Source organism: Crinia signifera, chromosome 11, assembly GCF_055691185.1.
Source record: "Crinia signifera chromosome 11, ASM5569118v1, whole genome shotgun sequence".
NCBI classification, from domain to species: domain Eukaryota; kingdom Metazoa; phylum Chordata; class Amphibia; order Anura; family Myobatrachidae; genus Crinia; species Crinia signifera.
The window spans coordinates 26,461,294-26,488,440 of record NC_139227.1 but is presented as its reverse complement, the minus strand read 5'-3'; the positions used below and the strand labels follow the sequence as shown (position 1 = coordinate 26,488,440).

The following is a 27,147-nucleotide window of genomic DNA, read 5'->3' as shown; positions in this document are numbered from 1 at the left end:
TCAGAGCCAAGTCTACCAACATTCATAGCCAAGTCTTCCAACATTCACAGCCAAGTCTTCCAACATTCACAGCCAAGTCTTCCAACATTCACAGCCAAGTCTTCCAACATTCATAGCTAAGTCTACCAACATTCATAGCCAAGTTTTCCAACATTCACAGACCAGTATCCCGACATTTACAGCCAAGTCTTCCAATATTCACAGCCAAGTCTTCCAACATAATAGCAAAGTGTCCCAACATTCATAGCCAAGTCTTCCTACATTCATAGCCTATTATTCTGACATTCACAGCCAAGTCTTCCAATATTCACAGCCAAGTATCCTAACATTCAATGTGGGTGTCGTGGACGCCCACAGAGGGACAAAGTGCCGGGATTCCGGCGTCGGGACTTCGACTGCCGGGAATTCAACTGCATCCCCCAGGAATATGGTCATTGGGTCGACAATAGGAAGGTCAACATGCATCCCAACATTTGCAACCAAGTATCCCAGATTCATAGCCAAGTCTTCCTACATTCACAGCCTATTATCCCGACATTCATAGCCAAGTATCCCAACATTCACAGCCAAGTATTCCAACATTCATAGCAAGTCTTAGCTGTTTAAACCCTACAAATATTAAAATGCTGCCTTTAGCACTATTGGCAATTAAGATACCCTTAGAACCTAATTCCACCTCCCCTTTTTTTCAACTCTGTTCTCCCACCCTCCTATTTCTCCTACCTGGTTCTCGCCCCTCCTCTTCCTCAGTTCTCTCGGAACTGCTACAATACTTTTTGTGGCTATTTTGGACCTAATCGGCTTCAAACCATATAGGTCAAAACACATCAGATTCCAATTAAGATCTAAGAACAAAACCCTGTGGGTGCATTGCTAGTGTGCAAGTAGTATACTATTAACCTCGATAACACAATAAAGCAATTTTTCACTTTTTTGGGGGGAGGGGGCAGGGTGGCTGTTAGGATAGCCCAATAAAAAACACAAGAACTCCCCAAAACAGCTTTAGTGAAACCTATGTTTTTTTCACCAGCTGCAACGGGACTGCATTTGGGGTCAGGTTGAGCAGTCAGTATATGACAAGTTATTGTAAGGAAACACAACCAGGTGAATGAATACTATTAATAATTACCCAGGACATTTAAGGACAGATTTATCAAGCTGTACATGTGTGTGCGCCCCTGCTGCTGCCCGGGAAGGGGGTGGGGGTCAGACCAGGGCCTGCAAGAACAGGTCTGTGTGATCCCTGGCTGGTGTTGGCTATTACGTCTGTTGTACAACTACAGGCAGAGAGAGGGAGTGTTCCCTTATCATAGGGTTATAAACATAACAACTCTTACTTCTAACCTCTGTCACGATGAAGCACTACTTGTGTGACTGGGATCGGCAGCCTGCTGATGCTGCTATATAAAGCCAGCCATCTTTCTCACTTTGTCAGCACTCGGCTGGAACTGAGCAAGACCCGGACGGCTTCCCCGAAGAGGATCATATAGGAATTATGGCTGGTATGTAACACAATGCCTTCAAGCTCAATGTTTCCACTACCTGCTGCTTCACACAAATTACCTGTAAACATGGGGTTATCCCTGCGTGCCAGATTTGCCCCATGGCACAAGTGCAATAAATAAGACGACAGTAGGAATACTAGCAGCTGAAATACAACCACTGTTACTGTACGCACAGCTCTCACCTATCAGCACGCACCGCCAGAAGCAGAACAGCTCACAACGGCCTGAGTCTGACTCTGCTCCAGCAACAACAAACAAACGGCCCTGCAGAATGTGCACAAGGAAAGATATGAAAACACTGGTGCTGAATCACAGCTGGGAGACCAGAGGTTAATTGCACTGTCTGTAGTGGTATCAGGCTATCTTGTAACAGAGGAAAGTGCAGGTGATTCACACTGAAGGTAATTAGTCTTCAGCAGGCACAGTCACAGGGGGTTATTCTGGTTCACTCACAAAGGCCAATTCACTCTCTAATTCAGGGGTGTCCAAACTTTTTGCAAAGAGGGCCAGATTTGGTGAGGTGAAAATGTGTGGGGGCCGACAAGACAGAAGACTAAACAAATAACTTGTCTTACCTGCTCTAGTGTGAAGGGTGATACTGAGATCTTGACTGCAGTAAATAGTACAGGTCTGCTCCCCCCTCTCTGTATGTCCCCCACTCTGCCCCCATTCAATCTATTTCCCCCAGCCTGCCCCCCCCCCCTTCTCTGCATCCCTGCATGTCCCCCTCTCTGCCCCCATTCAGTGCATTTCCCCCAGCCTGCTTCCCCTTCTCTGCATGTGCCCCACTCTGCCCCCATTTAGTGCATTTCCCCCAGCCTTCTCCCCCGTTCTCTGCATGTCCCCCACTCTGCCCCCATTCAGTGCATTTCCCCCAGCCTGCTCCCCCTTCTCTGCATGTCCCCCACTCTGCCCCCATTCAGTGCATTTCCCCCAGCCTGCTCCCCCCTTCTCTGCATGCCCCCCACTCTGCCCCCATTCAGTGCATTTCCCCCAGCCTTCTCCCCCCTTCTCTGCATGTGCCCCATTCTGCACCCATTCAGTGCATTTCCACCAGCCTTCTCCCCCCTTCTCTGCATGCCCCCCACTCTGCCCCCATTCAGTGCATTTCCCCCAGCCTTCTCCCCCCTTCTCTGCATGCCCCCCACTCTGCCCCCATTCAGTGCATTTCCACCAGCCTGCTCCCCCCTTCTCTGCATGTGCCCCACTCTGCCCCCATTCAGTGCATTTCCACCAGCCTTCTCCCCCCTTCTCTGCATGCCCCTAACTCTGCCCCCATTCAGTGCATTTCCACCAGCCTGCTCCCCCCTTCTCTGCATGTGCCCCACTCTGCCCCCATTCAGTGCATTTCCACCAGCCTTCTCCCCCCTTCTCTGCATGCCCCCCACTCTGCCCCCATTCAGTGCATTTCCACCAGCCTGCTCCCCCCTTCTCTGCATGTGCCCCACTCTGCCCCCATTCAGTGCATTTCCACCAGCCTTCTCCCCCCTTCTCTGCATGCCCCCCACTCTGCCCCCATTCAGTGCATTTCCACCAGCCTGCTCCCCCTTCTCTGGGGATGCGGTCATCTATTAGAATGAACTTAGGTCTACAGTCATTAGGTCGACCCCACTAGGTCGACTGGCAGGAAGGTCGACCTGACTTAAGGTCGACATGGGCCAAGGTCGACATGACTTAAGGTCGAATTTGCATAAAGGTCGACATGAGGAAGGTTGACTGGTCATAAGGTCGACATGGGTTTTTCACTGTTTTTTGAGCCGACATGTGCCGACAGGCGGTATTTCATGCCCTACCATCCACTAGGGCGTGGTGGGAGAATAAAATAGTGTGCCGAGCGCAGCGAGGCACCGTGCCCGAAGCATTGCGAGCGAAGCGAGCGATGCGAGGGTCCGATTCTCATTGCCAACTGTGTCCATGTCGACTGTGTCGACATTCGGATAAAAAAACAGTGAAAAACTCATGTCGACCTTATGACCAGTCGACCTTCCTCATGTCGACCTTTATGCAAATTCGACCTTAAGTCATGTCGACCTTCCTGCAAGTCGACCTAGTGGGGTCGACCTAATGACTGTAGACCTAAATGCAGTCTGACGAATGATCCCATTCCCTTCTCTGCATGTCCCCCACTCTGCCCCCATTCAGTGCATTTCCCCCAGCCTGCTCCCCCTTCTCTGCATGTCCCCCACTCTGCCCCCATTCAGTGCATTTCCCCCAGCCTTCTCCCCCGTTCTCTGCATGTGCCCCACTCTGCCCCCATTCAGTGCATTTCCCCCCAGCCAGCTCCCTGTATGAACCCCACTATGTAAGTATAGTAGCTCTTACTAACTGCTTTGGGGCTTATCTACATTTGGATATAAGCATACAGTACCTCCCAACAGTCCCGAAAACTGCGGGAATGTCCCGGTTTTGGGGGACATTCCCGCGTCCCTCCCGCGGCCGGCAGTGTCCAGCGGCGAGGGGGGGCTGTTGGGAGTCCCCCCTGTTGGCTCGTGAGCAGCGGTGAATAAACGCTGTGCGCTTGCGCACAGCCTCTATTCCCACAGCCAGGGGGCTGGGGGCATGACTAGAGGCTCACAGAGCCTCTGGGTCATGCCCCCATAGCATCAAAATGGGGGCCTATGAAATGTTCTGGCGCGCCTAAGGCACGCAGTCCCCTGTCCCTCCTCCGGCTCCCAAGAAGTTGGGAGGTATGTATAAGTCATTTTATAAATTTCCTCATAGATGTAGCAGTACACACCCACGCTTCTAGGTGCCACGTTCACAATTTCTCCATATATGGAACTAGACACGCCCCTTTGGTCGGAGCAAGGCACACCCCCTCAATTGGGCGTTGTGCAAAATTATGCTACCAACTATAATCTCCCTGAAACTAGTTTTCAAAAGTAGGCAAGTATGCCCGTGCTTAATCTGACCCTGCATTTGCCCCACCTGCAGTGCAACATGGTTTTATCCATCTGCTAAAAAATGTTCTATGCGATTAGGTCTGAATAATCCCCAATATTCTTCCCCTTGGCTGTTACCGAACTAAAAGTCATATTACATCATTTGGTAATTTGCTGAACATGGTAGGCAAAATATTTGTTTTAGAAATGTGCCCTGGCTTTTGTTTTTCTCTTGTGCGCCCCTCCCCAAACTATTGTGCAAAACTCAATAAAATGTACTTTTTGGGAACAAAAAGGAATAATTTAATGGAGAATGTTATTTAATGGGTTGGATTAATTATTCCTATAGTTGGACTGGCCCACTGGTGTGCTGGGGAAATGCCTGGTGGGCCTCACTTCTCTGCTCACCTGTGGATGACAGCAAGGATGATTATACTGTATGTTGTATATATCCCTGGCTGCATATCCTGACTCCTTGTTCAACTCTTGCACAAAACATAAAAATTGATTATTAAAATAATAACAACACATTTCTATAAAATATAAATAGGTATCCTATTAGCGTCGATAACCCATTTTTCGCTGTAAAAATAGCAAAAATGCACCATTTTCGCAAACCCCTTTATTGGAGCCATATTTTTATTCGCGTGATAATTCACCATAGGGTTTATTGCAAATTCTCTTCACTTACTCTGAGAAGGTGAAAAGTTGGGAAGAATCCCTATTTTTGGATATAAATGGGACTTATTTCTAATTAGCCAATAATGAGATGTCAGTTTTAGTGTGAAAGGTAATGGAAATGGGGGTACAAGGTACAGGACATGTTTATTGGGGTGCTTTTTGAGTCTGGACCAGGTTTTTTTTTGGTTTTTAGAGTAATTCATTGTTTTTACAAATGCCTTTAATTGATCCAGATATATTCCCATATCCATGTACCCCGATTCTTAGGAGAGCATTTATTTGGGGTTCAAATAGTATAATATCTCCAAATAAAGATGCCCACAAATATTATAAATAATTAATCTATCACACAGTTAGAACTGTCACTTTAACCTCACATTATTATTGATTTGAAAAAAAGTGACATTTAATATTAGTGCCCAGATCTACCCGCGCCACGGGATCAGCTCAAAGTGGCATGGTTGGGGGGTGGGGTGGGGGGGTGAGATAACAATAAACCCTGTTCCTGACCGGAAACAGCCTTTCAAATGTAATTTACCCCAGTCTCATATGCCTATATTCTATATTATGTGTGTAATAATTTGTCTTGTACATGCCTTTACTTAGCCAGAACAGCGCTGATTGTCTTAGCTCACCAGGAGCGGACGTCCTTTAATTATGCCATGAAGGAAGCAGCGGTAGCGTCTCTGAAGAAGAGTGGGTGGAATGTCTTAGTGTCAGACCTCTATGAGATGAAATTCAACCCGGTCTTGTCACGTGCCGACATCAAAGGTAATATAATGTAATATAATGTAATAGGTAATATAATGTAGTAGGTAATATAATGTACCGGTAATAGGTAATATAATGTAATAGGTAATATAATGTAGTAGGTAATATAATGTACCGGTAATAGGTAATATAATGTAATAGGTAATATAATGTACCGGTAATAGGTAATATAATGTAATAGGTAATATAATGTAGTAGGTAATATAATGTACCGGTAATAGGTAATATAATGTAGTAGGTAATATAATGTACCGGTAATAGGTAATATAATGTAATAGGTAATATAATGTAGTAGGTAATATAATGTACCTGTAATAGGTAATATAATGTACCGGTAATAGGAAATATAATGTAATAGGTAATATAATGTACCGGTAATAGGTAATATAATGTACCGGTAATAGGTAATATAATGCACTGGTAATAGGTAATATAATGTACCAGCAATAGGTAATATAATGTAGTAGGTAATATAATGTACCGGTAATAGGTAATATAATGTAATAGGTAATATAATGTACCGGTAATAGGTAATAAAATGTAATAGGTAATATAATGTACCGGTAATAGGTAATATAATGTAATAGGTAATATAATGTTCCGGTAATAGGTAATATAATGTAATAGGTAATATAATGTAATAGGTAATATAATGTACCGGTAATAGGTAATATAATGTAATAGGTAATATAATGTACCGGTAAAAGGTAATATAATGCACTGGTAATAGGTAATATAATGTAATAGGTAATATAATGTACCGGTAATAGGTAATATAATGTACCTGTAATAGGTAATATAATGTAATATAATGTAACATCACTGTTCTGGATTCAATTAATTTTTAATTAATGTTGTATTATCAGTACATGGTCATATATCTGACACCGCTTTCAGACTGCAAATGCAAGGTCGCACCGGGACTTTGAAACGGATCAGTCCCGGTGCGACCATGCATGTGCGGTCCGTTCAGATCACATAAGAGAACACTCCCTCTACCTTCCAGTGGCTCCACCCTCTTTTGAGCTTGCCATGCCCCCGAAGCAGCAGGTCCGATTCAAAAGAGGATAAGGTTGGGTGGTACGCTTTACTGTATAACTGATCCTCTTTTATAAAAAATGTCTGAAGATCCCATTGCAAATACAGCAAAGTCAATATCTTGTAAAAGGGTTAAAGTATGGGGGGAAGGGGGGGGGGGTGGAACACCTGTAATGGTGAGGTGGAGCTGGCGAATCCTTTACCTTAGCCCTGCACAATAATTCTAACAGATAAGCATTCCAGTTTGCAGGGGGGGATGCAATCTCTCCAATGTCCCTAGGTCAGCCTAATGGGGGGGGGGGTTGTCAGTCCCATTTTTTTGGGACTGTCCTGCTGTCCAACTCGTGAGCTCAAGGGTATTGCGGTGGTGGGTGGGGGAGCATGCAACAGTGGGTAAGCAGCAAACTGTGTGGGGGAACCTGGCTGGGGGCAGTCACACTCTCACAGTGCCGTGATTGGGGGAGTAGTGAGGCCAAACCTGTTTTACTGCAGTTCAGCCATTTGGTAATGTGCAGGGTTGTTGACCACCAATGATTTACATGGCTTAGCTGTTACGGATACGGCATGACCTGGGCAGATCTTTTCCATGGCTATTTTTCCTCTCTGATTTTATGTTCTGTTATGTCGGCAGGTTTGGGCTCATCCCATAAACTGGCTGCCTTCCCTGGGTATCAGTGATGGGTCCAATATAGTAGCAAATCCCCCCCTGATTGGCTCCCAAGGTTACAATACATCTGCCATTGTTATTTCCTGGCATTCTTACACAGGTAAACCAAAGGACCCAAAACACTTCAAGTATGGCTCAGAGAGTTATGACGCGTGGAAGGAAGGGCGCCTCGCCACAGACATTGTTGAAGAGCAGAAGAAGATTGAAAAAGCCGACCTCGTTATTTTCCAGGTACATTTGCAGTGTTAGAGTGCAGCATCCCAACCAAAAGGGTGCCGGACGGGGTCCCGACAGTTGGGATCCTGACAAGCATTTACCCGACATTGGGATCCCGATTGTCAGAAAAGAATAGGGAGCACAGCGAGCCCGCAAGGGGCTTAGTTGCGCTCACCATGCTGTCTGGGTCTGGCCAGATGGGATCCCGACTGTCGGACCCATGTACCACACCCAACCAAAAAGGGGGAAATTTACTAAGATGGGAGTTCTATCGAAGATGGGGAGGCACATTTATTAGGGTGTGATTTTTTAAACCTTTTTTTTGGGGGGGGGGGGAGTCAAAAGTGCATAAACTCGTGCACAAATCGCACATGTAATAGGGTACAATTTGCATAAAATTTGCACAGGTTACTATGATACCCCACCCCCCTCCAAAAAAATAGCAAAATTACATCCAGATGTTTCCCTAAAATCACATTCAGTAAACGAAAACGTGCCCATGCATGCAATAATCTTCATTTGCTAAGGGATTATGATGTCAATATAGCTGCCAACATTCATGACGAATCAGGCACCACATCAAAGCCACACCCACATCTGCCCTCACCCCACCCAGGCAAGGTAAGCCACACCCTTTTCTGATAATGACAATCAGGACTGTTAGTAGGTGTGACTCTGCTCATAGAACTTCCGCCCATTGTGGTGACTTTGATTACAAAAAGAGGCAAGCTACAGAGGAGGCAGCTTATGTGCTTATGGTTCATAGTGTGTTCGACAAACCAAATATTGAATAAATAAAATAAATGAATTAGTATAAATTACATACAGTTCATACGATCAGACTTCATACGATCAGACTTGTTAGTCAAGCAGCAGTCACATGTGGGTACTCACAAAACCAATAACAAGGACAAGACTGCAAACAGAGTTGTTTCTTCATCTTTATTAACCCTCAGTTCATACCTTAATGCAGGGGTTCCCAAACTTTTTTGAATCACGGCACCCCAAAGCATCATGAATTTTTTCTCACCACCGCTAGGCTTAAGGTTTCTCATGGAAAAAGTCAGAAAGAAAAATGAAGTTAAATAAATTGTGTTTATATCGCATCCTTAGGATCAGTTTTGTGGTAACGGACAATATTTACTTCAGTTTGTCCATAATTTGACTATTATATTTGACATAAATAACTTGAATCGGTCCTGGACCATCAACCCAGGGCACCCCTGCAAGTCCCCCAATGCACCCCAGGGTGCCACGGCACACAGTTTGGGAACCACTGCCTTAATGCATGGGACATTATCCATCTTTGACCATGAAGCTGGCCATACATCTACAAATTTAGGGGGAGATTCTCTAAAACTCTCCGCCCCCCTTCGCCTCTCTTCGCATTTATAATTATCGCATATGTTCTAACATATGCGATAATTATAGCAAAGGACAGCTCTTGCGTTAAGAGCTGTCCTTTGCGGTGAGAGTCGCCGGGTCCCAGCAGGTCCCGGCGGCTCCCCCCTCCCTCCCACACCCGGCGCTGCTGCGCCGGGCTCTCCTCCTCCCTGCACCCGGAAGAGGATCAGTGCAGGGAGGAGGTCACAGGTCCGGGCAGCACAGCTCTGTGCTGCCCGGACACAGGTGAGGGGGGAGGTGGCGGCGGGGGGTCCGTGCGGGGCGGCGGTGGGTTCGCGTTAGAAGCCCATTGGCTTCTATGGGGCATTGCCAGATCTTTCTGGCGATGCCCCCCACCGTGGTAACACGGCGGGGGATGCTTAGAACATCCCGAAATGTGGTAAAACCCCCGATAACGGGGTTTTTACCGCATTTTCACCTTAGAGAATCTCCCCCTTATTGTCAGATCTGGCTGGTTGGAACAAAAACCTGGTAATGGATCAGGAGGATCAAGAGAAAAAGGCTGTTGATAATTTGCTTGGAAATGCTGGAAAACTGACAAACTGTCCATCAGATATTACCAGGTTTTTGCTCCAAGTTCCAACCAGCCCGATCTGACAATAAATCAGTAAATGTATGGTCAGCTTTAGAGTCAGAATAATATAATCCATCAAACTACTGTATCCTTACTAACTGGCTTTGATATAATCAGTTTAACACCAGTATTGTGTTCTATATTGACTGGCCAGTCACATTGTCTTTCTAATTTTTTAATTATTATTAAATATATGTTAATCTAGTGCAGTTATTCAGTAGCCACATCTTTAGCTCACCATATGGTGCCTTCATTATATGACACCCCCCCCCCCCCTCCCCCACGCAGTGTCACCCCTAAGGCTCATGCATAGAGGGAAGTCCACCAGTCCACCACTGGTGAATGATCATCTTTTGCATAGTACTTACCACATTGTCAGTGTTTGTCTCTATGTCGGGTGCACTATGATGGTAGGGTTGTATTACTAAGTCAGCATTTGTCCTTTCTTCACAGTTTCCCTTATATTGGTTTAATATGCCGGCCATAATGAAAGGATGGGTGGAGCGAGTGTGCTGTATGGGTTTCGCATTCACTTTTCAGACAATGTATTCCGAAGGACCATTCAAGGTAATGTAACATCAATGCCTTCATGTGCTAACTCCACAGCCTAGAATTTCCTGATGAAGCCACATTCCGTATCTCATACGCTCTATGGACTGCTAGGCTGCACCTTGGCTTCTATGGACTGCTAGGCGCTCTATGGACTGCTAGGCTGCACCTTGGCTTCTATGGACTGCTAGGCTGCACCTTGGCTTCTATGGACCTTGGCGCTCTATGGACTGCTAGGCTGCACCTTGGCTTCTATGGACCTTGGCGCTCTATGGACTGCTAGGCTGCACCTTGGCTTCTATGGACCTTGGCTCTCTATGGACTGCTAGGCTGCACCTTGGCTTCTATGGACCTTGGCTCTCTATGGACTGCTAGGCTGCAGTATAAACTTGGTCAATGGGTAACTTCAGGGGATATATATATATATATATATATATATAAATATATATATATATATAGATGTGTGGAAAGTGGCACTCCTTTGGACTTCACAAAAATGACTACGCAGACGCAATCAGCTCCAACATTTCGGATTTTACTCCATTTTCAAGGATAGAACCATTTCTTTGAGTGCAGCACCCAGGCATTTGTCATGTGTATCTTGGAGTGCCGGGAACCACGTATCTATCTATCTATCTATCTATCTATCTATCTATATATATACACACACATACATACATACATACATACATACCACATGAAAAGCCTGTGTTTGTCCCTCTGCACCTTACTCTGTAGGAGACCTCACAGTCCCAGTGCTGCCTCTGATTAAAAAACCCTCCCATGACTAGGCTGCTGCTGCTGTTCTCCATGGGCCTGAGAAGCATGTAATGAGTTCCACCAATCAGAGCTCAGCACAACATCTCAGCCTCTGTCCTCTGGTGCAAAGTGTCATGGGACTTTGTCAACTCCCAGTAATGCACTGCACACTCTTAAGGGCCCCTTACACTTGTGAGATTTTGTGAGATTTGATCCAATTTGAGTCAATTTATCTGACAAGATCTGCTGTGCCGTCTGACAAAATCTTATGTGCCTGATGTGTAGGACACAATCCACAATCCTGTGCCATTGGGTATAACCAAAAGATTGGAAGAGATTGATCCTCCTGCACATAGGATAAATCTCGAGTCAATCAGGTTCAATTTGTTGAGAAAATAAGTTGACAAGTGTAAGGGGGCCTTTACAGTCAGTGTGCCTTGGCTCCTGATGCTCAGCACCATTAATCATCGTCATATTGGCAGATAGGTGAAGCTGCAGCACTACCCCACTCCCATGCACAAAACCTTTAGCTAAATTTTTTTTTTAAATACATGCCAACCACAGTGGGTCCCTAGCTAGAGGGGGGCCCAGGGGTACTGACCCCTTGTGCCCCCATTATAATCCGGCCCTGATGGCAGCTACACGCCAGTATATAACACATGTAACTGTGACAGCAAAGCTCGAAGCATGGTGTACCAAATGCCCCATGCCAGGGTATGCATTGACACCAAAAAACAGTGAAAAACTCAAGTTCATTGTGACGCTGAACTTTTGCTTGTGTTGACCTACTGAATGTCAATCTTTGTCACATGTCGACCTTGTACCTGTCGATCATTCATGATTGACCTATTGACTGTTGATCCTCACCTTTGCCTTTGGTTCTCTACTGCTGGGGATCCACCATCATTGACATCCAACAAAACCGCGAGCCCTGTGGACAGTGTCAGATATTTTAGAGATATTTATAACTATATGAATATATATATATTTTATTTGACCTTTTTCTCTGTTTCTAACAGAATAAGAAAGCCATTCTGTCATTCACCACTGGTGGCCCGGAGACAATGTACTCAACTAAAGGGATGAAAGGAGACATAAATGTTATTTTATGGTCACTGCAGGTATGGTGCCCACTTCATCGCTGTGCCATTTTATCAGCCGCCATGCCGGCGTTTTCTCCTGCCCAGCAGGTTGGAGCTGGAATGGACACGGTTATTGGGTCTACCCAATGAAGGCCAACATACATGGGTCGATCACTGAAGGTCAACAGGGCGTACAGATGGAGCGGGAGTCATCTTTGCAGTGGATGGCGGAAGAATCGCCATCCGCCATCCCCCGCCAGCTGCCGTAAGGGGACGCGCGCGCACGAGATGTGCGCGCGTCCCCTTACAACAGGGCCCCCCCCCCCGGGTCCCCGCAGCCTCAACAACGGTCGCCCCGGGTCCTCGCCGCCTTGCCGCACCCCCTCCCCCTAACTCTGTCCGTCTCCCTGAAGCGGAAACGGACAGGGTTCCCGTCCCCCCGTCAACTGGAACGCGCGTGCATGTGAGACGCACGTGCGTTCCAGTCAGATGGAGCGCCTCTCCGCCGGCGATCGCCAGCGGACTGATTCTGGCGATCCCTGGGTAAGAATAAGAGGCGCTGCATCTGTAGGTCGACACCTGAAATTGGTCGACATGGTTAAGGTCAGAAGGGTCGGAATGTTAACACAAGCATTAGGTCAATAATGGGAAGGTCGACATGAGTTTTTCCCGTTTTGTTTGAGCCAACTTGTGCCGACCGGCGGTATTTCATACCCTACCATCCACTACAGCATGGTGGGAGAATAGAATATAGTAGTACCCGTGCTAGGGGATGGAGTACAATTAGGCGGTGTCCATGACGACTAGGTCAACATCGAGAAAAAATGTGAAAACTCACGTCAACCTTTAGACTGTCGACCTTTCTACCCTGTCGGCCTTAGCCATATCGACCTATATCAGGTTTCAACCTAAGACCTGTCGACCTTCAGTGGTGGACCTAATGTATGTTGACCTTCATTGAGTCGACCCTATGACCCATACCCAAAGATGTCTTGTGTTAGGGGATTGTTTTGTTTGTCTCCCTGCCAGGAAGTGACTGATATAATAGTAAGATGTGACAGACATGTCCATACCTCCCAACTGTCCCATCTTATGGGGACGTTCCCTCGTTCCGCCCCGAGCCAGCAGTGTCAAGTGGCGAGGGGAGGGGGGGGGGGGGCAGTTGTGAGTCCCCCCTGTCACATGGTGAATAAAAGCTGTGCGCATGCACACACAACATCTATTCCTACAGGAAGAGGGGCCGGGGGCATGGGCAGCAGCTCATAGAGCCGCTGACCATGCCCTCATAGCAGAAAAATGGGGCGTGGCCTCACGGGAGTGAAGCGATTTATAGCCCACACCCCATTGTGGTCACGCCACGCCCCCAAGTTTCGGGGACTGTCCCACTGAGCGCTGCTGTAAAGTTGGGAGGTATGCGTGGCTACTCTTATAGAGCAGGCTAGATTCTGGTGGTGCAGGTACGTGTGCTTGCCAATACTAGAGGTGTGTTACTGTGGGGGTTAATTATAAGGAAAGTTGGGTTAGTATCAGTGCTGCACCAGTGCTCTTATGGGAATTCGTGATGACTAATTACTTGCGTGTAATACAGCAAATCGGGTATTTACAGAGATTTAAAGGTAGGAGGGCCCTGCTCGCAAGCTTACAATCTATAGGGAAATAGGCATTGCTACACAAGGATACAAGATCTCTATTGCTACGGGTATGGGTTGTTAGGTCTACAACAACTAGGTCAACAAGCATTGGGTCGAAGCCACTAGGTCGACAGGCAGCAAGGTCGACATGGGTCTAGGTCAACAGGACATTAGGTCGACAGTCAAAAGGTTGACATGGGGGTTTTTTTACTGTTTTTTTTTACCCTAATGTCGACACAGTTGACATGGGCACAGTTTGAAGTGGAATGCTTTGCTCGCTATGCTTCGGGCACACTATTTTATTTCCCAACATGCCCTAGTGGATGCTAGGGAATGAAATACCGCCTGTCGGCACATGTCGGCTCAAAAAACTGGGAAATACCCCATGTCAACCTTTTGACTGTCGACCTTGCCCATGTTGACCTAATGTTTGTGACGACCTAGACCCTTGTCGACCTAGACCAATGTCGACATTGACCCATGTCAATCTTGTTGCCTGTCAACCTAGAGGTGTCAACCCAATGCGTGTCGACCTAGTTGCTGTAGACCTAATGACCATATCCCATTGCATAGATTCCTGGTGTGCTGTATCATATGGTGACCCAGCAATCTTGGCCAGGGGTCAGGAGGATGAAAAGTATGAAATGGAAAGAGGGAGGGGATATTTTGGCCTGTACATAAACTCACCATCGGCAACCTTTTTGCCGCACACTTTAACCAAACTTATTTAACTTACAACTAAACTTATCACTAAAATAAAGAGACAGACACAAGTGCGGGCGTTTAAAATAAATTGTCAAATGTATTAATTGACAGTTATATATATCTGACTATTAAGTGGTAGGCGGCCCTAAAGAACGGTCAAAGAAAGGAGGGGGTAAAGATCACACACACCATTCAAACATCGCTGGTGTTCAACTCTCCCATCAGACCCACCCGTCCGGGTGGTGCAGCCCATCCCCTGTCCAGGGGCATGTGCTAACGACATCTCGATGCCGGGAGAGCGCACCCCACTATCCTCACATGATTTCAAATATACAAGACCGTTCTTTACCGCCAACAGCTAGGCCCTAAGCCGCAGCACCGCCACCACTATAAACGCACAGCACTAGTACTAAGCCAACTGAACAAATCATCAAGGAAGATGGCCATTCCTTCCTGACTCAAATGGACACCGTCCGGTCTATACAGGCTGTCCCGCTTGAACGCTATGCCATCATGGCGGATGACGCCCCCGCCATTTGCTAACAAATAACGCTGGACTGCAGCGTTGACCTTCTTGCGGGCGCCATCCAAGCGGGGACCAGACCTGGCGTTCCTCCAAACCCTCCTGGGGACCATTGAGGACCAGATAAACTGACAACTGGGCAACACCTGTGCAATGATGTGCAGGTCTCTAATAATCACGGACCTCAGCTCTAAGGCCGTGCAATGGCCCAGGTCGTTGCCACCCAGGTGCAGTACCAGCACCTCAGGGACTCCAAAGTCCCGCAACGATGTCAGCAGCAGACTTTGCAAATCACTCCAACGCATTCCTCTCACACCGATCCATCGGACCCGCTGGGCCCGAGGACACCCACACTTAGCCAAGAGCCCCCGAGACCTCGAAGCCCAATGCACGAATGAGTGGCCCATCACCCATATCGACTTGGCATCTCGAAAACCTGCAATATGTCAGTAAACAGGTTAACAAGAATATGAAGGCAATCTCACCGTGCCACAGGCACACCAGTGGAGGAAATGGAATAAAAGAGAGGGAGAGAGATAAAGAGAGAGGAGAGACCATGGCCGACCAGACATTGAGGCACACTGCACAGAAAACCCCCGGAGTAAACTAGTACGCCATCATAAATTGAAATTGAACCGAATTGTGCCCCTGGGGGAAAGTGGACCACCTCAAGACTCCCGCTAGAGTGAGACGAGTACTTATGCGTCCAGTGGGCCATGGTCAGGCAGGACAGATAGACCAGGCCGAATGTATCTGCGGAATGCTGCAGAACGCCATCAACCCAGAGACTGAATCTCTGTGTCGGAATGGCCCACCGCAGCAGCAGATGTGGCCACCCCGATCCGAAATGAGTGCGTACCAAACTCCTTCGGAACGAGGCCAAGAGAACCCAACGCCCGCCCCAAGACATGGCAGAACTGGTACTTGGTCAGCGATGTACCGTCCAGGTGCATCAGCGACGCTCCAGGCAGGTCGGGCCGCACCAGTGCAAAGGAGTTCGCCATTTCCACCGGGCAGATCCCCTCCACCGAGCATTGCCACAATGACAGCCAGCAACCCCTCCCAGCCTGATCAGTCTTCGAGCGGCACAAGTGGCACAAAATCAAATCGGCCTGTAAAACCACATCCTCCCTCAGAAGCGGAGGAGGTCGAGGCCTTGCGGGAGCCACCAGCTCGCCGACCCTGAAGGCTCCATGGAAAGCCATGGCATAGGCCAAGCGAAAGAGCTTGACCTCAAAGTCTGAGCGGCATATGTCCCGAAGAGCCCCCAGGAGAGGAGGCAAAAGGGAGATATCAATCGGTCGCCAACTATCTGAAGCCACAGGTGCAGCATGCTGCCAGCCCCTCAAGGCCCGAGAAACAATAAAAGATCTAGCCGGGTCCATTTCCCCATACAGCGATGAGAAAAACGACACCCCGGCCAACAAACGTCTGACAGTCGCCACCGAGTGGCCTCCAGAGTATAAACTCCACACAAAGGCTAACATGACCTCACGAGGAGTCTTTCCTGCCTGAGGAGCGAACAGTCTGAACTGCTCCCATTCAAGTCAGCCGGCCTGATAGCATCTTAAAGTCCTAGGAGCAATAGCCCGCATGGCTAGTTCCTCCATGCCGGCCTGATGACCTGCCAAACATAAGTAGGACAAGGTTCACCCACCAGGTCCGCTCCAGGAGCCAGGGATCAAAACTTTGCCCATTTGCCTCTGGACAAAGCATCTGCAAGGGAGTTGTCGACACCCGGCACATGCCTAGCAACAAAATGCACGTTAACTTGTAGGCAGCGTAGTACTAAGCGAGCAAGCAAGCGCACCACCGGCATTGAGGACGCGCTCTGCTTATTAATGGCCTGCACCACCGTCAACTTATCGCCCCAGAGCTCCATAGCCACAACTATCGGGAAAAGCTCCAGCAGCAGCATATTCCTGGTGAGGCCTTCCCTTACCCATTCTTCGGGCCAGGTGGAGGCGCACCAGGAGCCATGCAGGTAGGCCCCAAATCCCCCCCCCGCAGCGTCGGTGAACTGCTGTATCTCTTCGCTGTTCCGGGGGGGGGGGGCGAAACACCTCCCAAACCCGCAGGTCGCGCTTCAGTTCTGCGTTCAGACGGACAAAGAACTGCGGCCGGACATTACCCGCTAGGGAGCGCTCGAGCTTTTGGCAGAATACCCTCCCCATCGAGATGACCCTGCAAGCAAAGTGGAACAGACCCAGTAGGGACTGTAGCTGACGCACGCGCCTCCCCCACTATGGGGATGCGAAAGCCGGTATCAAAGCCACTGCCGAGAAATGTCGCAGCGTCTCTAAGGGGGTATCTGCACAGCCAGCTGGCCATATGCTCTACCCTCACAGGCGAGGGAGCCCTACTGAGGAGGGCCCCCGGGAGCCTGCTTGGGAGCCTGTCCACCTGATTTAGGCTTCGGACAATCCTTAACTGCATGGGGACCCCAGCATTTTGAGCATAGGTGTTTAAATCTGCAACGATTACCTGCTGGGCATCCCGCCCCGTTAAAGGCAAAACACCTCCCCGCCGAGACCCCCCCGGCGCCCCCTCAAAAGGACGAAGCTGCCCTGCGAGTGGTAGCCGGGGCGGCAGGCACCGCCGGCGCTGCAGGCGCCGCCGGAGCTGGGGGAGGCACTGCAGAAGAAAACCGCTGCAACCCTATCCAAATCTCTACATTCTTACAGCCGAACTTCATGATGTCAGAACCCGACTGCTTTCGGCGGAATTCCTCGTCATAGGTCCGCCACGAGGTACCCCCTTCGGTCATAAACATGGCATGCATCATATGTATGTTGCAGCAGGGCCCTCCTACCTCCAAGTCTGTCTGTTGTTACCCAGTTTGTCTTATCACTGTCTACTATTGTAAAGCGCAACGGAATCTGCTGCGCTATATAAGAAACTGTAAATAAATAAATAAATAAATGTAGCGCACCATGTTCATGTGCTCCTGGGGCCTGGTCTCCAGATAGCACGCTGCAAACATAAATAAACCAGTCTGCCATCTCTGATATGTGCAAAAGGATTCGGTATGAAATCCCGACGGTCAAAATCCCGACGGTCATAATACCGACAGCAATTGACAGAAAGTCAAAATCCCGACATGGTCAAAATCCCGACATTTAAAATCCCGACATGGTCAAAATACCGACAAGGTCAAAATACCGACATTTAAAATCCCGACAAGTTCAAAATACCGACACATAGAATGTAGACAGGTGAAAAAGTCAACATGACTTTCGGGCGACAGCTCGCGAGGTCGATATGGGCTTTTCACAGTTTTTTTACCTGAATGTCGACACAGTCGACATGGACACAGTTGGAAGTCAACCGCAGCCCCTCGCATAGCTCGCTGCGCTCGCAATGCTTCGGGCACGGTGCCTCGCTACGCTCGGCACACTATTTTATTCTCCCACCACGCCCTAGTGGATGGTAGGGCATGAAATACCGCCTGTCGGCACATGTCGGGTCAAGAAACAGTGAAAAACCCATGTCGACCTCGCGACCTGTCGCCCGAAAGTCATGTTGACTTTTTCACCTGTCTACATTCTATGTGTCGGTATTTTGAACTTGTCGGGATTTTAAATGTCGGTATTTTGACCTTGTCGGTATTTTGACCATGTCGGGATTTTAAATGTCGGGATTTTGACCATGTCGGGATTTTGACTTTCTGTCAATTGCTGTCGGTATTTTGACCGTCGGGATTTTGACCGTCGGGATTTTGACTGCATCCCGTGCAAAAAGCCTCCTTCCCAATGCCACCTCGACGCTTTGCATCCCGGTAATCCGTCATAGTGAAAAAACTCACATCGTTTATTCTGTCCCTCACGCTGCGCCTCAGGCCCCTCAGGACTGCTGTATTCTCACTGTGGACTACATTGCCCTTTGGATACAAAGGTGATCCCGAACTCCCACTAGATGACCGGGACCGGCATGACTTAGGCCGTGGGCAGTCAGGACTACCTAACAAGAGGGGGCATGGTATAAAGAGAGAGCAAGAAAGTCAGGAGAGAAAGGAGTGAAATAGAAAAGGGGTGAATAGATAAAACAAGATGGAGGATGGACAGGGAGCAATGATACAGTACTACCTTCTCCTAGGAAAGCTGGATCATAGAGGAAGTTCAACCTAACTTCCTACCTCCTTAAGCATAGACAGCTCCACCCTAAGCCCTGATTGGCTACTCCCTTCCAAGTCAGATCCTAGCAACTTGCTACTTAAAGTGCCAGCAGCTCAGGTACCTTCGGAGGTTTATGTCACCTCCTGCTTAAACAGCCCTCGGTTTTCTGTGGGGATGTGATTGGATGGGAAAGGTATATAAAGGTTATTTGATAAGCTTGTCTGAAGAGATGGGTTTCAGGGAACGCTTGAATGTTTGGAGACTGGAGGAGAGTCTTATTGTGCTTGTGAGGGCATTCCAAAGAGTGGGTGCAGCCCGAAGAAAGTCCTGAAATCGTGAATGGGATCTAGGAATGCTTCTCTTATCTCAAAATATCTCCCAACTCGTCCTCTTCACTCCTCACAAGATCTACTTCTCACATCCTGTGAGGAGTGAAGAGGACAAGTTGGGAGACATTTTGAGATAAGAGAAGAGATGTACTGTATGTTGGTGTAGTTTGGTTTATGGCTTTGTGTGTAAGTTAAAGTACTTAGATTGAATACGGTAGTAACCAATGAAGTGATTATTGCACCCAAACAATGAGAAAGTATCTCAAGAGATTGAGAGGGGTTGATGGATCAAGCAGTGAAAAGAGAGGAGAGGTTGGCTGTAGTAACCAATGAGCATATAACTATCATATTTTAGAATGTTCCGGACACGTTATCTCCTCTGCCACTTCCGCAGCCTTTTCTCTGCTTGTACATCCAACTCCGGTCTCCCATTAATATGTTTTATAAATGTGATACAATTGGAATCATGCAGCAATGTTAGAATTTGCTGATGTGAGCACATTGTGGAAGCACATATTCAGATTAAGGGTCTGGCTCCTATTGATAGAACTGAGCTATGAGTCTGCCTGTAACAAGAAAATGGATAAATTCCCAGGACATCATTTCATTCGGTTTCCAAAGGAGTTACCTTATATGGTTTGTGTATTTGCAGAGCGGGATTCTGAATTTCTGTGGGTTCCAAGTCCTGGAACCTCAAATATCATTTGCCGTGGCTCACTTACCTCAGGAAGCCCTCGCTGGGATGCTGAAGAGCTGGGAGAAGCGCCTGGAGACCATCTGGGATGAGAAACCCATCAAATTCCTTCCTAACCAGGACTTTGAAGGCATGGCCAATGGATTCCAGCTGAAGAATGAAGTGGTGGAGGCCAAATCCAAAAACAAGTACGGTCCAACTGTGGGACAGAACCTGGGCAAGCCTCTGCCACCTGACAGTCAGGCGAAGGCTGAAGGCACCCAATTGTGAGACTGTTCAGCAAAGGCCTTAAAAAAAGCTGCTTATTGCGGCGAAACGCGTTGGCCCAGGCTCTTCATTGCCCATTCATTAATCACGCTGCTCTCCACCATCACCATCTGCCACCAAAAGTCAACTGGAGATCCAGACCTTTCAACTACTATCGGCCCATTTGACCTGGAGTGAGGCACTCACCATCTGAAGGCAAGCTGCCTATCTAATACCCACCCAGAGTCACCCTGCGGACGTCTCAACACCACTTCATATTCCAATTGGGAGGCATGCAACCCCCATTCTAAAACTGGAAGAAGTTCTAATCGAGCACCGCTTTGGCCAAATCTAAAGGATCATTCCATCTCCCGGTTACACATTGAACTGTGGACTTACAAAGGTGATATTACAAATTCAGTGGATGCAGCATTTTACATCCCCCCCTCCCCCTTCTCCCCCTTTTTACATTGTGCATATTATGATTTATGTGTATACATTGTAGCATGTCATTGTGCAATTAAATTACTTTTTAATTTTCCTCACTCTGTCGTCAATAAGCGCAGTCTACCACTTGCTTTTATTCCTGTTCAGCAAAGGGTTTATGTGTGGTGGAACGCCAATGCCAACAAAGAAACCATACATGATTAGACAATGATGTCACTATGCCGGTAGCGGCACTTCATTGGCCGGCTCTGATAGGATCTGTACAGAACTTTATAACTGTGCTATGGATTATCCTCATGTTCATCATTTTATTCAGCGAAGTACCAGACAAGCGAACATTTTATTGTATACTATGTTCCTTCGTCTTTACCATATCGCTACCTTCTGTAACTGTCTCCATGTCAGTCGCTGACATCACATTAACACGTTTACCTCAATGTCTTCCTGAGGTTTACTATGGGGTGGAATGATGGTTTTTTTTAGCTATGTTTAAAATCGCCAAACCGTAAGACATGTAGGGGGAAATTTACTAAGATGGGAATAAGACTTCACATGTGATGTTGCGATGGGCAACCAATCAGATCCTGTCTACTATCTTCTAGAGGGTGATAAATAAATAACAAGTAGATTCTGATTGGTTGCCCATAGCAACATCACATGTGAAGTGTTATTCTCATCTTAGTAAATTTCCCCCATAAAGTGTAAGGTTGGGTACATACTTGGCTGATTGCTCAGTCACAGGGACTTTGGGAGTGTGGGTAGGTCCATGTTTATGACATCACACGGTAGTTGCGCAATGCTTCACTAAGAATATTTTGAATGGCCTGGATATCTATATGGGCCCATTGGGACTTGCTAGGCCCTAGGCAGGCGCCAAGGTTGCCTTGTGGAGACTCTGTCTGCAGTGCTGCAGTTCCCACATGATTAGTGAAATGACATAATTTACAGACATATTGGATGTACACAGGAGCAGCTGCACTTAGAGATATACAGAGTGCTGGCTGTATGAACGATATATCGCCTAGTGTGCACTCAACCTAAGCAATCAGAAAGATCATTTTATCATAGACGAGCATGATATAAAATGATAATAAGTGTATTTACCTTGAAGCCATCCCGTGCAGTTGCGGTATTTTTTGTAAAGCTGGGTACACTACAGGGCTGGGCAACACCGGCCCTCCAGATGTTGATGAACTACACATCCCAGGATGCTTTGCATTCGTTTTGCTATGTGGCCATGCTGAAACTGATGCAAGGCATGCTGGGATGTGTAGTTCATCAACATCTGGAGGGCCTGTGTTGCCCAGCCCTGCATTATGCTGTGCTTAACTAGCCGATATGATGGAACTTGGCACCATAGCAGGGCCGAAACTAGGGTTTCCGGCGCCTGGGGCAAGGCAGTCTTTTGGTGCCCCCCCCCCCTAGCGATGCTGCTGCGCGCCGGAGGCGCGTCGACATTTTCGGGGGGGGGGGGGGGGGGGTGGCCTAATTTGGGGCGTGGCCTATAATCGCTGCTCTCCCGCGAGGCCACGCCCCCATTTTGCCGCTATGGGGGCATGAGCGTTTATTCCCCGCTGCTTAGTTAGCAGCTGACAGGGGGGACCGACCAAATGACGCCTTGTCCCTGGCGCCGGAGACCCCCCCCTCCCCGCACAGTCCTCTCACCGTCGCAGCCGCATCTTACTTTGACTTCATCCGTCTCCTACTAACGCTGCGGCGGGAAGCGCTGATGACTTCAAAAAGACTTGCCGGACGCTGATTGGCTGAATTCAGCCAATCAGCGTCCGGCAAGTCTTTTCGAAGTCATCAGAGCTTCCTGCAGCCGCGCTAGTAGGAGATGGACGGAGTCAAAGTAACATGCCCGCTGCTACAGCGTCCACATACACCGGACCTCACAGCGCCCCTCACCTCCAGCGCCCGGTGCGCGTGACCCCCCAGCCCCCCCCTAGTTACGGCCCTGACCATAGGTCCTTGCTACACAACAAGTAATGAAGGATGGAGAGACATAAGCTCTGTCCTTCCTTTACATATAACTAGATCACTAGCATTATCGTCTGATTGGCTGTGCAGCAGGGCTGAACCGCGGAGACACACATATTGGCTGTACACACTGAGCGATCCGGCCGATATGTTGTTCCGATGTGGAGGGAAATTACATATTGGGCTGATATCACCCCAGTGAATCAAGTGAAATAATTAGCTCCACCTGTGGATATTTTAAATCACCCCAGTGTGTACCTGGCTTATGATGGTTTCACTAAAGCTACCACAAACAGAAATTTCTATACATTGGTTGTTATCGAACCATCTAATATTTCCCGAGGTGACAGTGTGTAATGCTAAGGCTGGGGCCACACTTGCACAGTGTGGGGATGATTTGCCATATCAGAACAAGTTATGTGCATTGTGCAGTGTATATGTATGATTGGTTGCTCCCATGGGTCACATGTGACATTGGCAGAGCTGTACCCTTATCCAGAAGATATGGCCTGGGACAGAGTAATGAAGGACAGAACAAGTGACCCCACTGACGAAGTCGATGATGAAATGCGTAGGGCGTCGCCAGCGTGACGTGTATCCCCTGGTGAGCTGTCCTGGGAGCCGGGGAACATCAAGCCCTGCTGTGTTTGACTGTGCCGGCGGTCGGAGGATGCAGGCAGGAGGGTCCGTGAGTGACATGCTTAGCGGTAATAGCGGGTTCCAGATGCAGCCTTGCCAGTGGGATTTCTGTTGTATCATGTGGTAACCAGACCACTCCTGATGATAGTTCTGGAATGAGTACCGTACACAGGGGTAGATTTATTAACCCCTTCCCGACATTTGACGTACATTTACGTCATGGCCGGGATGTACTTCCCGACACATGGCATAAATGTACGTCATGACTTTAAACTGTCACTGCGTCTCGAGACGCAGTGACAGAGGGACGATGTCTGCTGTCCCTGACAGCAGACATGTCCCTGCATGCCCAGGGGGGGCTGCGATGTCGCCCCTCCGTCGGCGATCGCTGTGATTGGCTGTTCAGTGTGAACAGCCAATTACAGCGTTTTCCTGTGTTACCAGCGAATCAGACGCTCGGTAACACAGGTGTCAATCACCGCCGGGCGTCAGGGGGCATGAGGGGGTCATCGGTGACGATGACACCTCACCCCACCCTCACCCCACCTGCCCCCAAGGCTGTGATTGGTCCGTGGGACCCACGGACCAATCACAGCCAAGGCGCGACATTTAAACTAACGGTGACTGCGCTGCAGACGCCATTCCGGTCTGGAGTAGCGTGCAGAGCGGTCACCGTGCCTATCTGCCGTGATACTGACCTGATCCTTGCTAATACTTACCTGATCCTTGCAAATACCTTACCTGATCACTTGATCACTGCTGGACGCTTCCTGGATCTGACTTCCTGAGACTTCCTGCTGCTGCTGCAGTGTGATAGAGAGATAGAGAGATAGAGAGAGAGAGATAGAGAGAGATAGAGAGATAGTGACAGAGAGAGCTATATTTTGTGTCTGCTACCCCCCCTTTTTGGGGGTGCAGGGTTTTTTTATATATAAATAACTGTCACTGCTGCTGCAGTGTCATAGTGATAGATAGTGAGAGATAGTGATAGATAGTGAGAGATAGAGAGATTTGTGTCTGCTACCCCCCCTTTTTGGGGGTGCAGGTTTTTTTTTTTATATATATATAACTGTCAGTGCTGCTGCTGCAGTGTCATAGTGATAGATAGTGATAGATAGTGAGAGATAGAGAGATAGAGAGAGATAGTGACAGAGAGTGATAGAGAGTGTATATTTTGTGTCTGCTACCCCCCCTTTTTGGGGGTGCAGGTTTTTTTTTATACATATAACTGTCAGTGCTGCTGCTGCAGTGTGATAGATAGTGATAGATAGTGATAGATAGTGAGAGATAGAGAGAGATAGAGAGAGATAGTGACAGAGAGTGATAGAGAGTGTATATTTTGTGTCTGCTACCCCCGCCTTTTGTGCTGATCACCATATCTGAGGTGATCAGCAACTTTTTGGGGGCGCAGAGGTTTTTTTTTTTTATATATACCTGTCAGTTGCTGCCAGTTGCACCAAAGGTTGTGCACCTGCTGCCCCTCACTGGTAATCAGTGTCGCATCACTGATCACCTTTTTTTTTTTTTTGTGGGTGCTGTGTGGTCTTTTTTAAATTTTTTTTTTACACACACTGTGATTTTGTGGGTGTCCTGTGGCCACTGTGCGCTGATCAGTGACGTACATCACTGATCAGCTTTTTCGGCACAGGGTTGATCTATTTTTTTTTTTTTTTGATCAAATTCCTGTTGCCTTTGAGCGCTGTTCAGTGACAGACGTTACTGACCAACATCTGTGCTCAATTTTTGGCGCAGGACCTTTTTTTGTTTGTTTTTTTAACCCCTTCAATTTTTTTTTTTTTAACCCCTTCAATTTTTTTTTTTTAACCCCTTCAATTTTTTTTTTTTTTAACCCCTTCAATTTTTTTTTTTGGTATAAAGTATTTTTTTTTTCTGCACTACATACACATTACACACTACATTCCCCCCAGGTTGAAATAAAGTTTGTACCCCCCCCCTACACTATACACGTGTTGAAACATTTCACTACCAGTAACACAAAAATAAAAATGGCATCCCAAATGTCATCCCAAATGTCATCCCAAATGTCATCCCAGTCATCCAGAAGAATGTATTCAGTGGAGGAGGCATATGCCATGCTTGCTTCTGACTCTGACACAGCCAGTGATGCAAGCGGGGAATTTGAAGGATTCGCCTTAAGCTCCTCTTCCTCCTCTGGTGATGAGGGACCCCCTCAAAGACGTCCCCGTAGAGCAGCTGAGACCCCCCCCCCAATAATTGATCTCGTATGGACCCCACCACCAGACAATTTTGAGCCCCAGGTTCCTGAGTTTTTGGCCATGCCAGGAATCCAATTTGATTCCACAGGTCTCAGAGAAATTGACTTTTTCAAATTATTTTTCTCTGATGATTTTATAAATTTAATGGTGGACCAAACTAATTTATATGCCCAGCAGTTTATTGCTCAAAACCCCACGTCATCATTTGCTAGGTGGACCCCTGTAGATGCAGTAGAGATGATGACGTTTTGGGGTCTGGTGTTTCATATGGGCATAGTAAAAAAGCCAGAAATTAGGCAATATTGGAGTACAGATGTTCTGTACAGCACCCCATTTTACCGTATGGCCATGCCCCGGGCTCGATTTGAGACGATCCTTAAATTTTTGCATTACAACGATAATGCACAGTGCCCACCCAGAGATGATCCCACCTTTGACCGGCTATTCAAAGTCAGGCCGGTCATTGATCATTTCAGTGCCAAATTTGAAGACATGTACATCCCAGATAAATTCATTTGCATAGACGAGTCCCTTATACATTTTAAAGGAAGGGTTAAATTCCGCCAGTACCTTCCCAGTAAGAGGGCAAGGTATGGCATAAAAATGTATAAGCTGTGTGAAAGCACCTCAGGGTACACTCACAGGTTTAGGGTATATGAAGGGAAGGATTCAAGAATTGAACCGCCAGAATGCCCCCCCTCCCTCGTAGGTGTTAGTGGAAAAATTGTCTGGGATTTAGTGCACCCCTTCCTGGATAAAGGTTATCACCTCTATGTGGATAACTTTTACACCAGCATCCCCCTGTTTAAGGCCCTTGGTTCAAGAGGTACAGCAGCTTGCGGTACTGTGCGCAAGAACCAAAGAGGCCTCCCAAAAACGCACATTGCCCAAGTAATGAGAAGGGGTGAAAGCAGGGGAATATGCACCGAAAATATGTTGTTGGTCAAATATAAGGACAAGAGGGATGTCCTTATACTGACAACAATTCACGGAGACAGTACCACCTCCGTCCCTGTACGAGGTACCAGTACCCACACCTCAAAACCTAATTGTATCCTGGATTACAATAGGTACATGGGCGGAGTGGATCTTTCAGATCAGGTACTGAAGCCGTACAGTGCCCTGCGGAAAACAAAAATCTGGTACAAGAAGCTGGCCGTGTATATCATCCAGATGGCACTGTATAACGCTTACGTGCTATTCCGTTCTACCGGCCAGAGGGGGACATTTATGCACTTTCAAGAGGAAGTCATAAAGGGCCTAATATTTGGGAACCAGCAGGCAGAGGGCCCCAGTACTTCTAGTACTGGCCCCCGTATTGTACCAGGGCAGCATTTTCCTGATGAAATCCCCTCCACTGGAAAAAAGGGCAGGACACAAAAAAGGTGCAAAGTTTGCTATAAAAAGGGAATAAGAAAGCAAACTATTTTCCAGTGTGACACTTGCCCCGACAAACCCGGCCTATGTATAAAG

At 47.7% G+C, this 27,147-nt stretch overlaps 1 protein-coding gene across 2 annotated transcripts; it reads left to right on the top strand.

The window, feature by feature from the left end:
* Positions 1-1,278: 1,278 nt before the first annotated feature.
* On the top strand, positions 1,279-21,134 carry LOC146046306 (NAD(P)H dehydrogenase [quinone] 1-like). 2 transcript variants are annotated; one of them, XM_083165558.1, is made up of 7 exons: positions 1,279-1,502; positions 5,675-5,839; positions 7,645-7,775; positions 10,192-10,305; positions 12,066-12,167; positions 20,084-20,410; positions 20,971-21,134. In XM_083165558.1, exons 1-6 carry the CDS (start codon positions 1,496-1,498, stop codon positions 20,393-20,395), a joined length of 831 nt encoding a protein of 276 aa, XP_083021684.1. In that variant the 5' UTR covers positions 1,279-1,495; the 3' UTR covers positions 20,396-20,410; positions 20,971-21,134. The 2 variants fall into 2 exon arrangements, with proteins under 2 accessions (XP_083021684.1, XP_083021683.1); XM_083165557.1 differs by lacking the exon at positions 20,971-21,134 and having other exon boundaries at positions 1,281-1,502; positions 20,084-20,912.
* The last annotated feature ends 6,013 nt before the right edge of the window (positions 21,135-27,147 follow it).